This window comes from Vespa velutina, chromosome 14 (assembly GCF_912470025.1).
Source record: "Vespa velutina chromosome 14, iVesVel2.1, whole genome shotgun sequence".
Classification (NCBI taxonomy): Eukaryota; Metazoa; Arthropoda; class Insecta; order Hymenoptera; family Vespidae; genus Vespa; species Vespa velutina.
Genome location: NC_062201.1, coordinates 5372468 through 5386863, shown reverse-complemented (window position 1 = coordinate 5386863; position 14396 = coordinate 5372468). Strand labels below are relative to the sequence as shown.

The 14396-nt window shown below is 39.5% G+C and overlaps 2 protein-coding genes across 3 annotated transcripts in view; both read left to right on the top strand.

Moving 5' to 3' along the window:
• The window catches only part of LOC124954072 (dual 3',5'-cyclic-AMP and -GMP phosphodiesterase 11-like), a 102494-nt gene that overhangs the window by 70472 nt on the left and 17626 nt on the right, over positions 1-14396 (top strand). The window lies entirely within an intron of this gene.
• Positions 301-14270, top strand: LOC124954078. The gene is made up of 4 exons (XM_047506426.1): positions 301-2646; positions 2955-3051; positions 3140-3397; positions 3595-14270. The coding sequence occupies exons 1-4, from the start codon at positions 2553-2555 to the stop codon at positions 4100-4102; spliced, it is 957 nt and encodes a 318-aa protein (XP_047362382.1). The 5' UTR covers positions 301-2552; the 3' UTR covers positions 4103-14270.

The following is a 14396-nucleotide window of genomic DNA, read 5'->3' as shown; positions in this document are numbered from 1 at the left end:
ATGAGACCAACGACAATGTCTCTAATAGCTCGACCTCGTTCCAATAACCTTATGACTGACGGATTAGATAGCTTTCGCGTATTATGTCATGAGGCCAAATCTATCCTATATCGTTGTATTCTTCAGTCGAGTAATTCTTAAGACATAGTACATTATAATTAAGCGCGCGAACTTTCTTCCTTCCCATTATTACTCTTTTTACCTTTGTACCTTTCAACTACTCGGGCATCAGCGCACGGACGATTCTATGATCACGTAATCGAAAAGCAGATGTTTACTAGAAAAGATGTGAGAGGGAGAGAGAGAGAGAGAGAGAGAGAGAGAGAGATGTCCGTTTCTACCTTTCTCTTCTATCCCTTTTTTGAAAGAAAAAATGAAAAATTCATTCCGCGAGGTCGTCGTAAAAATATCGATCGGAAATTGGCTTGGAACGTCGAAGGATTTCGACTTTTTGCGGGCCGATTAACTTGGCTGCGCTCGATCGATCGTGCCTTTGTACCGGGACAGAGAGAGAGAGAGAGAGAGAGAGAGAGAGAGAGAACAAGTTCCATAGCGAGGGATAAAAAAGCGAAAAGAAACTGTGCGAGAAAAAGGCGGATATTCCGACGGTAGACGCTAACGTTTGGCGAGTCAGCAATTAAGCATGAAATGTAAACAATTATTTTTCCTCCCGTCTATCAGTTTCGGTTCGTTTATTTTCTCACTGGTACACACGTTCCATTCTACACAATTATAAAATCCACAAGGTTGTACTCTAATAACGGGAGCGAGTCGTGCTATTGCTAAGAAATCTTACAAGGCCAAGGATTTATCCAAATTCACGAAGCCCACGTTTTGTATCACGCTCCTTCCTTATTCTTTCTCTCTCTCTCTCTCTCTCTCTCTCTCATTGTCAGTCATTACCACCAGTAGAGGTTATCATTATTACGTTTGCCTTGTTATTTTGTCTTCGTTCGATTCGATTTCATATACTTGTATCTATCTCTTTTTCCATCTCGACGTTAAAATCTATGCATCGATCGCGAACGGTACATTTTTTATAATGTCGGAAGGTGCGGAGATTTACGCAACGATTTCTTCTTGTCTCAGTCTCCTCCCACGTATACATGCATATGCATCTCTTATCGACAGATGTTGTTGGATGCAACCCACATCGACCGACTTTAAAACATTTTTCTCATCCGTCTTACAATTATAAAATGAGAAATATTGAAAGTACATTTCAATCTTCTTTCGTTCGATGATAGCTTCCTAAGTTGCCCTTATTCTCTCTTAATTATTCGTAATCTATCCGCTTTAATGAAGAAAAATGAAAATGGATTTTCTCTCTCCTTAATATTCCGTTAATAATATTCAACGATACTATTTCATTTGTCGGCTTCGCATCTTTGTACCATTGTCGGTTTTGTACCTTTTCGTTTAGTTAAAAAGACGCGCGTCAAATAATACCTGACTAGCGTCATGGAAAGTCCAATGACGGGCCTTCGCGTAGCCATAGAAAGTACATTTTATTCTTTTCTTCACGACTTATATTCTTATAGATATTTATTAGAACCGATACTTTCTTATATATTGCGCCACTCTTGTACGATTATTTTCACCGTTTATACTCACCTTACTGTTAGTTCATTATAATAACTTAAGCATGTAATGCAAGTACATGTATACGCTTGTCGCGTTCACATATCGTTCACCGCCTTTCGCTCGTAGCGTACGTGCCTCGGGTATGGCAAAATATGAACTAGAAGCATAATAGGGAAGTATTATGGATCGGTGCAATACGACTTGTCTAGATATATATATATATATATATATATATATATGTGTGTGTGTGTGTGTGTGTGTGTATACCTAGACAATACGACATGTTTGTCTTAATCGCATGTGGTTTAATAAGGAATGGCACGTAATGCGGAAAGATTTAATAGTCATTCGCGTATAAATCTATACGCGATTGATGCCCAATGCCCAAAAATCCTCGCCGACGAACCCTACCCGAATGAATGTTGAAAATATTTTATATGTTTGATGTAAAAATAAGTCTTCGTTGTTGCTGCAGGACGAGCACCCTGTACCAATTCATTACGTTATTATATGTATTTATTGATAGGCAGAAACTGTGTTGTCGAAAGAATAACATTTTTTTCACACGATTCTTTTAAAAGCAACTAAAAGCTTTTTGAAAAATTCCAAAAATACTCGTATACTCGCTTAAATCTTTGCATTTAAAACGAGACCTTGATCGTCAAAATCGATCGAGAATTATGACTGTCGTTAGTTTAAACCGTTATAAAACCAGGGATGATCGAAAAGCCTTAAAGCGTTATATCGTTTATATACAAACAGAGAGAGAGAGAGAGAGAAACGGGGACGCATCGGTCAGATTTCGATTCGCCTCGATCATACACACATCCATGACAGACCTTGGAAACGATCAGTTACCTTTGAAAACCGCTCTCACGCGACAGTCGTATAAAGGAATAACGTTAATGGTGATTCGTTGATCGGTGACATATTTAAATCTATTATAACAAATAATAGAATAGAAAATCATGTTAATGAGCATAGTAGGAGCGATATTTGCTAGCATTTTAACAGGAACTTATTATTACTGCAGTGAAGCGGCGATGAAGGAGAAATGTACAGGTAAATAGAGATACGATCAAAGTGATGGAGTGAGGAGTTTAGAGCGAATTTGAAGAAAAAGAAAAATAATCAAGCCTTAAGAACGAAGAATTTTAGTTTATCATTAACGAATCGACAGATAGCACAAAGAGTGAATATTTTAAATCCGTATAACAATAAACCCATTTATCTGGATATCAATGTACATATCCTAAATACTAAAGGGAAGTATTATATGGAAGTATTATATTATGATTCGATTTGAATAAAATCCATTATCTATAATGGTACATCATTAAAGGCGTAAACATGATTTATTTTATTAATAGAAAACATTTCACCGGCGAGGACAGACCAGAGTGCACCGACAAGACCGCCTCGTAAGAGAAGATCCAATAATGGGGAACAATCATTAATTTGTAATGGGTCAGTCGAAGGAATAATATTGAATGAATTACTATTGATATTAGCGATTGTTATCGTATCTTTCTATTATTTTCGACAAAATTTTTAGATCGACTAGGAGCGAATCCTCGATCGGGATCGATCATGGCCATGCCACGAAAGTAGTAACGGCTCAGATCGAAAAGAATCCTAATGAAATAGGATCCGTTGATCAAGAACATTTGAATTTATTGAGAAGGATATTGTCTTCGTTCGACGTCGATTTAGCGTCGGACGAATCAGCGTTAAGGGGATCGAAAGAGCGGTCGCTCGTGACGTCACCAAACGATAAACACGATCACAAGGAAAAGGCTTTGATGAGGAAAACGTACGTACTTAAGAGTTATTTTCAGACTATATCGTTAGTCTTAACGATCGTTTTTACCAGGAAGTAACCACCATACATTATGAGTATACATATTTAATCGTATGAGAAACCGCTGGAAGTCTCTTAAGAACGGAGACTAAGCTAGATTAATGAACAATAAATGATCTTACCTGTTATTACCATAAATCGTCTTTTAGGGTGAACATGGTAACGTCCCAGAACGACGAAACGGAAAGATTCTATTTGAATATTCCACCGAAAACGTCCTCGTATTTGTCTCGCAAAGGTCAATCGATAGATCATTCGTTATTTCAAATTAATCCTACGATCGATGCTTCTACGTCGACAAAGATAAATTATCAAACGCAAGAACTTAAAGATTTATACAATGAGCAAATGATATTTGAAAAATATTTCTATTTTCCCGATAAGAAGGGTAATGAAGTTAGCAATTCGCAAAACGATAATAGTCGTCAAGTCGTCATTATCCAAGTGAGAACATATCGACCGAGAGATGTCTATAAGGAAAAAGGTAAAAACTCGAGATCCGAGATTTTATCAAATAATATCTCGTCATTTCATATAACTAATTTATCGGCCAGTGCGGACTATGCGAATTCACGAGGCAAAGAATATTTGTTGAAAAAAGGGTCAAAGAAATTCAAATCAAACAAATTGTCAAAGCTCTTCCAATGTCACAAATAATATTGATATTAATGGTACTCATATTTATATATTGCTATATGCCAAAGGGGATAGCTCGAAGGAAAATTTTGAAAAGTGGAAATCAGTCCGTCAGCGGGTTTCCCGATGAATTCATATGGAGCTACGGAAGCGACCGATTTTGCTCGAATTCACGTTGGTATGTACGCATGGAAGAATTTATAAATGACCATTCGCAGTATTTTCATTCTTGTTCTTGTTCGTTATTGCTTGCTCGCACATTCTCAATCTCGCGTTATTAACTCGAGTTGTTAATGTTGTCCGATCCGATCCTTTACATTGGAACGATTCTAATTTCAATCGAGCACGCGCGAGCGAACGAAAGGCAAAGAGGAAGGAGGATAAGTGCATGAAAAATTGTCGCTAATTATCACCAACGTGCGGCTCGTAATCGATTGGACGTATATCAGGAACAAAAAAGAAAGAAGAAAAAAGAGAGAGAAAAAGAAGGGATCGAATCGTCGTCTTTTTACGAAGATTCGATCGGTGCTTCTTATCTGACCGCGCTCGTTCTCTCGATAAATCTACGCTTTATGCCATTTCCGCGATATCGAGATAATCAAGTAACGAGTAGGAAACGCTTAAAACGATCGAGAAAAAAAAAAGGAAAAAAAGATGAGCTCGTTACGCGAGTATCGTATTATCCGTAGATTGGAATTCGTTTCTTCGAAATTGCCTTAGAGAAGGAGCTTCCATAACGGTCCTACGTGAAGTGTGATTTCTATCGTGTTAGACCAAGTTTCATTGGGAAAGACAAAAGTGATAAAAGAAAAAAATATGTCCTTTTTAAACTTTCTCTTCCTAGCTACGTAGACTCTAGGCGAGTAAGTAACTACTTACACTCGTCGTCGTTTTATCCGATCTCATTTGTTTGTTCTTCTTTTTTTTTTTTTTTCCTTCTATAATAAATCAAACAATAACGCAGCAGTAGCAATATATTGTGTAACATTGTATAATGAATCATCGACAATAAAGTAATGTGAATTCGTGTGAAACCAAACGTATCTTAATCGAAACGTTATATGATCGCTTGATTATTTCCTTTGACTGTCTCGTTATAATTGGAATAAGGACGCGCCAAGATTCGTGTCCTTTTCCGTTAGCTCGAGATATTTCTTTCTTCCCTTTTTTCTACCAGCGTAGGCGAGTGTATTTGTTTCGCATCGTGGATCCCCGTAATCGATCGGGCCAACTGCCACCACGATGATTGTTATACTTGACGAATAAGGTGTATAGGAAGTACGCCGGAAGCGTCCTCGTTTTTTATTTCGTCGGTTTCGTCTTTCCAATCGAGATTTTCAGGAAATCCCAGATCCCGAGCCACACTTTCTTATTTCTCTTTTCTTCCTTTTCTCTTTCTGTACAAGATAAATAATATCTTGTACGCTGCTCTCTCCCTCTAAATAAGGTATACTTATAGAGCATTGACAGTAGCGTGTCGCTTGGCAATCGCTTCGAATTAGGTTCGAATTACTCCGATCAAAAAGTCCCGATTTCTCCTTCCGATCCTACTCTTGCGTCACTACCTTTCTCTCTCTCTCTCTCTCTCCCTCATATGCCTCTAGAGGCTCACGCGCATCGTTTACGGCCGAACACCTCGCGCGATTCAATGACGTATCATCCTCTCATGACTGCTAGCCAACCATTTGCGCACATTTTCCTGCCGACATGACATTTTCGTCGTTCCAAGATGATCGTTCGGCCAAGAAAATATTAATAATAAACCCGTCGATTTAGAAACAATTTTTTTAATGAAAAATTACATCCTAAGCCACTTGGACGTCAGTCATTAATATCCACTATCTCTCGTTAGATTTTTCTTATTTGTCACGTGAAATACCTTTGCTTTTCCGTTCGTAATAGCGCGTTGCTTAGTCGACGGGGATTAAGAGGAAAAGATTTTTCTTTTGGAATAAAAATATATTGAATAAAAAAAAAAAAGAAAAAAAAGAAAAAATGAATGAACATATTTAAGTATCTACTTATTTACGCGCGCTCACGCATATAATATATGTACGTGTTACATACTTATGCGAGAGATAAATAAAACTCGCGAACGTATTTACGTACCTATTCTTAGCCTTGATCAAGCTCTATCGTAACCTTGAGAACGCTAAAGCGAGATCGAACGGGTAATGGATCGATCCTTAAAATCGATCGAAAGGAAATGGAAAAGAGGAACTTTGGTCTCGTGTCGAATTCATTTATTATTTTTATCGGAAAAGAAGCTTGTATGCGTGTTAGATATATGAGTAAGCATTTAATTATCGATGTAGACTTCCTCGAAGGAAAAGAATTGTTCTTCTCGGGAATTAGTTCCTTTCCTCGTCGATGTGAGCGCGATCGAATAAAAGGTTGACAAATCGAAATGATCGAGGTATATATTTGAGGCGAGCCGATGATGAAAGGGCAGTTGAGGTACTCAAGTAACTAAATAGATAAACTTTTTCTATGTAAATGGGAGAAGATGATGTAACGCGACACGCGTGTCTCGATTGCCTACGTTGCCGGCCTTGATCGGATCTCGGAAGATAAATAGGGAGAGACGTAAAACGATCGTTAATTATTATCGTTATTTATTATTGTTTCATACGTTTCATGCAGTTGAGAAATTACGCCGTCGAAAACCGTAACGATCGGCTTTTCCAAGCGTCTCGTATTATTTCTTTTGCTCTTTCTCCTCTCGTGTGCTAAAACGTACTTTCTTTTTTCTTTTCTTGTTTTCCTTTACAATCGTTTGCAACGTTATCTTATTTGTTATCTTTATCTTATGTAAAGAAAAGAAGAAAATATCGGAAAGCGATAGAAACGATCAATGATCCAAGTTCACGAAGGCACGACCGATCAAACTTGGAAATAGCTTGCGAAATTGAATCGGCGTAGATGGGGTGCGTGTAAAATGAGTTCGTTGAACTTGCGTTAGACCTTAATTACCTCCGCGAATAACTACCGACCTATAGCTCTTACGTATACCATATACACGATATAAAAGCTTATGGTAGATCGAATTATTTCTCTGCGCCAACCGTACTCGCGTTAATTCGATCGAACGAATTCCATTAGAATTAGGGATATGTATTTTGCGCGTCGACGAGGGAAACTTGAAAAGCAACGATCGATAACGCGGATACATTGTACGGTACTTACCACAAGTACTAAAATTGTTTCGTCATCATTGATTTTCTAGTCTACGTGCGTCAGCAGATTTTCAATTCAGAAAGAATGCCTCGAACATTGCCAAGAAATTTGACTTTTTTCTTTTTTCAACGAATTTTCAATATCTCTAACGAATAACGATAATCGATATTGGATCTCATGCTCGATAATTGAATTGTTACGCTTTACGTTTTACCGTATTCGCTTTAATGATTCCCATTAGATCGTGCAACGATGAAATTAATTTCAAAAGATCCCAAAGCCTCTTGTCTCTTTTCTTTTCCCTGAAAAGATAAAAAAAAAAAAAAAAAAAAAAAAGAAAGGAAGAAAAGAAAAGAAAAGAAAAGAAAAAGGAAAAAAAATGGAAAGGGCTCACAAGCTCCGATAACTCATCCGACGTATTTCATAGGGTAGCTATCCTCGAGGAGATAGCTCCGAGGATAATATATGTGCGGTCTTAGCCGATCCTGGATTTTCTCCGAAAGATGCACTATACACTTTGGTGGTATTATCCTCCGACCGACATTATCGCCGAATCTCAGAACACTTCGGGGCCTGCTGTTTCGGATTTTCATAAATAAAGATGGGTGTTCGGGAATGTCGGAAACGACTCATTCGAGTGAGAAAAATGAGAGAAACATAAATGCACGCCCAATGAATATAGGCGAGAAGCCATACGTACCTTTTACGTACCTAGGTAGATCCGTTAAACGGGCAATGGCAATCGCTAACGGATGTATATATATATATACATATATATACATTCTCTAAATACGGTGCTTAAACGGCATTAGAGTATTAGGAATATCGCCGTTTCGTAGACGAGAACTCGCGTTGATTCGAGAATTTCATATTCATTACCCGGCTAACGACAAAATTAACACGCTCCGATGACTTTTCACCGATTAGTGATTAGGCATGAAACAAAGAAAGAACGGAACGGCATAAGTGAACTATCCTTGAACTCGTTGAGTCCGCCGCCGTCTAGCATAGCAACGCCATTAACGATTCTCTGTGTCACGGATAATTGTATCTCTCTTTCTTTAAATACGTCGCAATTATCCATATTGCGATAATAAGAATAATTAAAATACGCTCAATTACGTCTCCTCGCGATAACTTAATAATTTATAATCAACGCTTGAGACGTGGGCTCGATCGCCATATCGGTAGATTGGTAATTTCATAGAGTTGCACTCGTTAAAATTCTATACATGAAGGCATTTAGATATCGACTTGAGATTTATGCGTTTTTTCCCTTTTAAATTCGTACGACGAAAGTCGGACCGATTATGTACATGTCCGGTGAGAGAGGTACCTGTATACGCACGAGTTCTCTCGGGTCTGACAATGACCCGATTACGAAATTACGGGTATGCACGATCGTAAATTGTATAGTACAAGTCCCAAGAAGGAGGAAAGAGCTTGAGGAAGGAAGAAATAAAAAAAGGAGAAGATACTGACAGACGTAATTAAGAATTTGCTATTAGTCGCTTCGAAAGGAGTTGCTAAGAAGCGAGAGTGCCTTGCTAACGGCAAATGCTACGAACGAGTCAAGGTCTTCGTCAAAAGTGATCCTCTTCAAAGGAGTCTCGTCAGATTAAAAGAAATTGAAAAGGAATGATCTTATATTCCCGATATTTTTTATTTAGCCATCGAAGCACCGAAAGTGATTCAAACACGCAGGGAGCATCTTCGAGAGCTTTCGCGCCGTCCGCGTCGTCGTCGTCGTCGTCGTCGTCGTCGTCGTCGTCGTCGTCGTCGTCGTCGTTGTTGCTGTCCATGGATTACGCACGCTCGCGATGGCGAGCTCTCGTAATTATTAAAATCCTCTCTGGTTGCCTGACAGAGTGTCCCTTCTGCCAATGACACGCTCATTGTTCTCCCGTCAAACCCAGGCCGAGGTTTTCCGAGCCCGTAGAAACCCACTTTGGCTTTGATCGTTCGCCGTCATAAGTTTTGCGAAGACATTCTCCAACGATTGAATCCAATTGAATTCGATCGGTGATATTTTGTTGCTATTTATTTTTTTTTTTTTTTGTTTTCTTTTTTATGCTCGAATACTCATCGACTCCTTCGTGGACTTGAGAAAACTCGGGCGAACGAGATGGAGGAACGGAAATAAAGAAACCTCTTTTACTGATCATCGATGATAGATCTGTCGTCGACAGAAGGAAATAAAAATAATTATATTTAATATTTGGTCAAAAAAGAAAAATGCTAAACCAACGTGGTGGAGCCGTCGCTAGTTCGTTGCGTCGCTTTAATCCTTGAAAGGTAGGGATCTCGATTTCTGGTCGAGGTCGAATCGAAGTCCGCGTTCGATTGCTTCGGTGAACGCACCGTCGAGCATAGCTTATCACTGTCCTTAGTTAAATTATGCCGGACCGTGATTCACAGTGAAAAGAGAAAAGGAAAGAGGCATGTAAACTCGATAATAATATATCCATATTGTGCCAGTGGTGCAACCATTTTGGAGAAAAAGGAAAACAGTGCTTTTGCAAACCTTTTTCCTCTTCTTACTCGCGGAGCCGCTTAAACCACAAAATGAGCATAAAAGGCAGAACGAGCAACGAAACTTTTTTCACTTCATTTCGTTATATTTTCATTCTTCTCGATTGAAATTTTCTTGTTATTATATATAAATGAACTTTACTCCGTTTTACGTTTTCATTGTTTTTTTCGCTCCGAAATACGCGCGTTTATCTGCGTGTGTATGTATGTAACATATGTATGTAAATAGGTAGTTATGCGTCTTCCAGTCGCACACTTGCCTGACCGCTTCGTCACTCGCACACCCCTGACGATGAATATTAATTGCCATTGGCATTTGAATAAAGTTTGTCATAATAACTGTATCTGACTCTCTCTCTCTCTCTCTCTCTCTCTCTCTCTCTCTCTCGCTCTCGCTCTCGCTCTCGCTCTCGCTCTATCGGTCCGTCGCTCTATCGCTTGTCGTATCGTACATAAATCACGGAGATCCGATTATAACTCAGCTGCACTTGTCGTGCTCGACTATGAATTAAAGAACGATCAATGGAACTCGTACAATCTATCGCCGTCAAATAGATAGCACTGATTTATATTATAAAGGATCTCTTTGAAAACGTAGAAACTCTTGCAAATCTAAATGATTGTTAAAGAACTTTTTGTTAAAACGCGGAAAACGGATTCGAGAATCAATTTTTTTTTTTCGATGAGGAGATCGATAGAATATGGCGTCCAATGAGCGCACGGACAATCCTATTATTTTCTTATAAGAACGGTGATTAAGATCAAAGTTGATTTATTTGCAGGAGGGTGTGGAAAGTCGTTTCGTCCTATGCTAGACGCGCCTTTTAACGCGTCAACGCTCAAAGGACGGAGGCGCGTAATCGAACGAACGGCACACTCCTACCCAATGAATATTCATCGGACTCTTCGTTCGACACGCCTATACGTCTATTCGTTTAAGCGTCGCACGCTACCGACACGTGCTCTATTCGTTTTATAATAAGACCGAAGGAAGACCGAAGGAAGACCGAAGGAAGACCGAGGGAAGACCGAAGGAAGACCGAAGGAAGACCGAAAGAAATCGAGAAAGATTTAATGGAAGGGAAGAAATTTGAGAAAAGACAAGTGCCGGATCATTTCGATTCGTTGTCGCAGACGTGACCGTGCCAAAAGAAGAAGAAGAAGAAGAAGAAGAAGAAGAAGAAGAGGAAGAAGAAGAAAAAAGGAAAAAGGAAAAATGCAAAAAGAAACGAGATAACGATCGGACGATTCGATTATCGAAGGATTAGCATAATCAAGCGCGTTTGGTGCGTTTGCCGCAATGATTCCGTACCGCTTTCAAGGCTCTTTAGAGATCGATAGATTCACAATGAGGAAATAATTGCTATACCATTGTGCGAGTTATTGAATGTGCGTCGCCGATAGTGGATCTCGCAAAAGTGTTACCGAGTCGGGTCGGCATTCTCATTTGCCACGTATTATTCTCGTTAAAATCTATCATTAACGATTCAATTATTTAATAAACGTACCTAAGTCTAAATAAAATCACAACGTTTTGCAACGGCGAATGACGGTTAAATAAGTGAATAATGGCACCTATGGTGCCTTGTCGTCGAATCGTCTTGAACGATAGACATGGCGACCGCACGCCGATATCATAGAGCTGCCGCGGGTACGAGTCTAAGAGGCGCGCACAAAGGCCTACATACATACATACATAGGATATATATATATATATATATATATATATATATGTACACGTATCCGTGTAAATCGACCTTTAGAACGTTTCCGCGATCTTGCCTGGTAATTAACGTTACGATCCCAACTACCCAACGACGTAACGCACTTTATGCGCCGCTCGTATGAATCGTGAACCAACGATCCTTTTTGTTTCCTCCTTTTCCCCCATGGTAAAAGACGAATGGTGGAATGACGGAACGGAACAAAGATCCCGTCTAACTTTTTATGTCCGCGTTTACTCGCGCGAACATTAGATCCTTCTATCGCCATGAATCACAAAAGATCTGTTATATTATTGTGACTGTAGTGATGAATTCTGACCTTTTTCAATATCTAGGCGCACACGTGCGTAAACACAAGGTTTACATGTGCGCACTAATTTCTGTCCCGGTCCAGAAAATTATTATTTAAACGGGCGTCGCGCGTCTACTTACCTATCTGGAGATAGGCTCGTGCATGCACATAACGAATTCTGTTCTATCTCGTAACGTTTCCATCGGCCTTGATACACGAAAGCGTGATAGCTAACGTGGTAGTCACGTTTCTCGTACCAACGTTGATGTGCGATTGTTAGAAATATCATATGTGTCCCGAATGAAAATAGATCTTTGTGGAGATATCCGAATTTTACGTGCGAAACGCAAAACTAATTTGCATTTAAAAATCCTAAGGTCCTAAGTGACTCACGAAGGATTGCAATAAAATAAAGGGAACGCGAAGGATGACTCGATAAAAATTAAAATTTCTCGTGGCAGAAGATTATAGCGCTTAAAGCAGTAATTACTGGCTCAAGCTCTCCTCCATATTTCTCATTCATAAGGGTTCATTCATTGGGGAAAATAGGACGACGCGAGGTAACTGAGTACTTACCTACGAGGAGTAAGTACTTAATTGCGTAGCTGTCTACACATGCATACGTACTACGTAGGAACTATTACGAGGGATCGTCTCGCAATAGCTTCGATCGAACGCATATCTCATGACTTTATTTAGCTTTCTCGATCTGACCTAGAAAAAAGGTAAGACGTACTGGTATTGCGTTATTACGAAGCTATCTAGAATCGTTCGATCGAAATTTATTGATTTTCCCTGAAAAAGAAAGGAAAAAAGAAAAGAAAAAGAAAAAATTGAAGAAAAAAGGAACAGAAAAAAGAAGCGCTCGGATTTTCCGAATAATTTCCGAGAGACATAGATAAATAGTAAGCAGACGTAATAGTATGCGTTCCTCGGTCGGGACTTCGTAGAAGAATCAACGTTGTTCGTGAAGCTATTAAAAAGAGCAAATATTATATTTCCAACGTTCGCGATGATCTTCCATCTGTGACTCATCGTGAAACGATACAAAATAGATGGATATTTCTTTCGCTTCTTTCGACGAAACTCGATTGCTAGAGGAAATTAAGTACTGTCTCGGGAATCCTTGGTACGGCCGGATTGGTCGGATAAACGGAATTCGCTTTAGAGGCTCTTGGGAGTTCCCGAGACGCGTATACACGCCTCCAGGCGCAACTACTCGTGACGTATTATTCGTGACGTCGACGAGCACATGTGCGAGCGGTCGTAGCGTGCCGACGATTGAGGAAAATTTTACTACCTTTTGCGATAAGATCATCTAACCTGGGCTCATTTTCACTCAATTCCCAATTTACAAAATTTTCCATTATTTACGTATTATCCTTTCCTTTCGACGATTACTCGCGATCGTTAACGCGAGCCTAGCTATGAATTTCACTTTTCTTCAAGCTTTAGAAAGTGTTTTCGTATTTTTTATGGAAAAAATTCCGATGGCCGATTGAGCGAGGTTTGATTTCTCCATAGATAGATATATCTATGTACATATATATATACATATATATATATATATATATGTACGGATCGTCGGTAGTCGAAGCGTGCGATAGCGATTTTAACGGCTTCCATGTGAATCAACGCAAATAATCGCGAAACCGAGCAAAATAGCATCGACTAATAGGAGTCGGGAAGAAGGTATTCGCGAAAAGTAGAGAAATAGGTAAGGGGGATGGCAAAGGAACGAACGAAGGGTATAGAACGTATTTACTTGCGTATTTGTTTCTTTCTTTCGTAAGTAGCGCGTTTTATCTATTATCCGATCGTAAATCAGATCGTACGATAGGAGGAGCACGAGTTTTCTAACGCGGAACCGATGTAGGCTCGAGAATTTTTAATCGCATACAAATTATGCACAATCGCAAGGAGAAGTGAATATTCAAGGAGAGTGCTATTAATCGATCTACGAGATATCGTGATTAATGGAAAATGCCGAAATGCAATCGATCGCTGATCTACGACTCTTAACTATATACTTATCTATTACAAATTTCTCATACGAGAAATTAGCGTACGTACATGACATTTGTATATGACGTTTTCTCGGGCTAATAGCTCGCGAATGGAGGAAAAGAATAATTCGTTTTGATCCTTGGTACGAGATAGAAGCAGTACTTTTTTTTATCTAATATTGAACAAACGTGCAAAATGATCGACATTGTGTTCGCCTTCTTCCGTAAACGTACATAATTACTTACCTACCGAGGTATGTAGGTAATCTCGGCCGAATAAAGATAAAGAAATAATGAACCTACGCGCTATCGGGTTTGGAATCGATTTTCTTTTACTCGGAAAGAGATGGCGAATTGGTGAAAAAGTGACGATTGTCACGGTGAGTCCCATGGGATGGGGAGAGGGCGATGGAAAGTACGCGCATTAGAAGGACGAGAGGAAGGAGGGGGAGAGAAAGAGAGAGAGAGAGAGAGAGAGAGAGAGAGAGGTTTGGGAGGAGGAACGCGATGCGCCGGAGCGTGGAGTAGATGGTGGTGGTGGTGGTGGTGGTGGTGGTGGTGGTGGCGGTGGCGGCGGCGGCGTC

Coding starts and splice junctions, on each gene's coding strand:
- LOC124954078 (XM_047506426.1), top strand. CDS start 2,553: ATGTTAATGAGCATAGTAGGAGCGATATTTGCTAGCATTTTAACAGGA. Junction 2,647..2,954: donor GATGAAGGAGAAATGTACAG/GTAAATAGAGAT, acceptor TTTTATTAATAG/AAAACATTTCACCGGCGAGG. Junction 3,052..3,139: donor CAATCATTAATTTGTAATGG/GTCAGTCGAAGG, acceptor CAAAATTTTTAG/ATCGACTAGGAGCGAATCCT.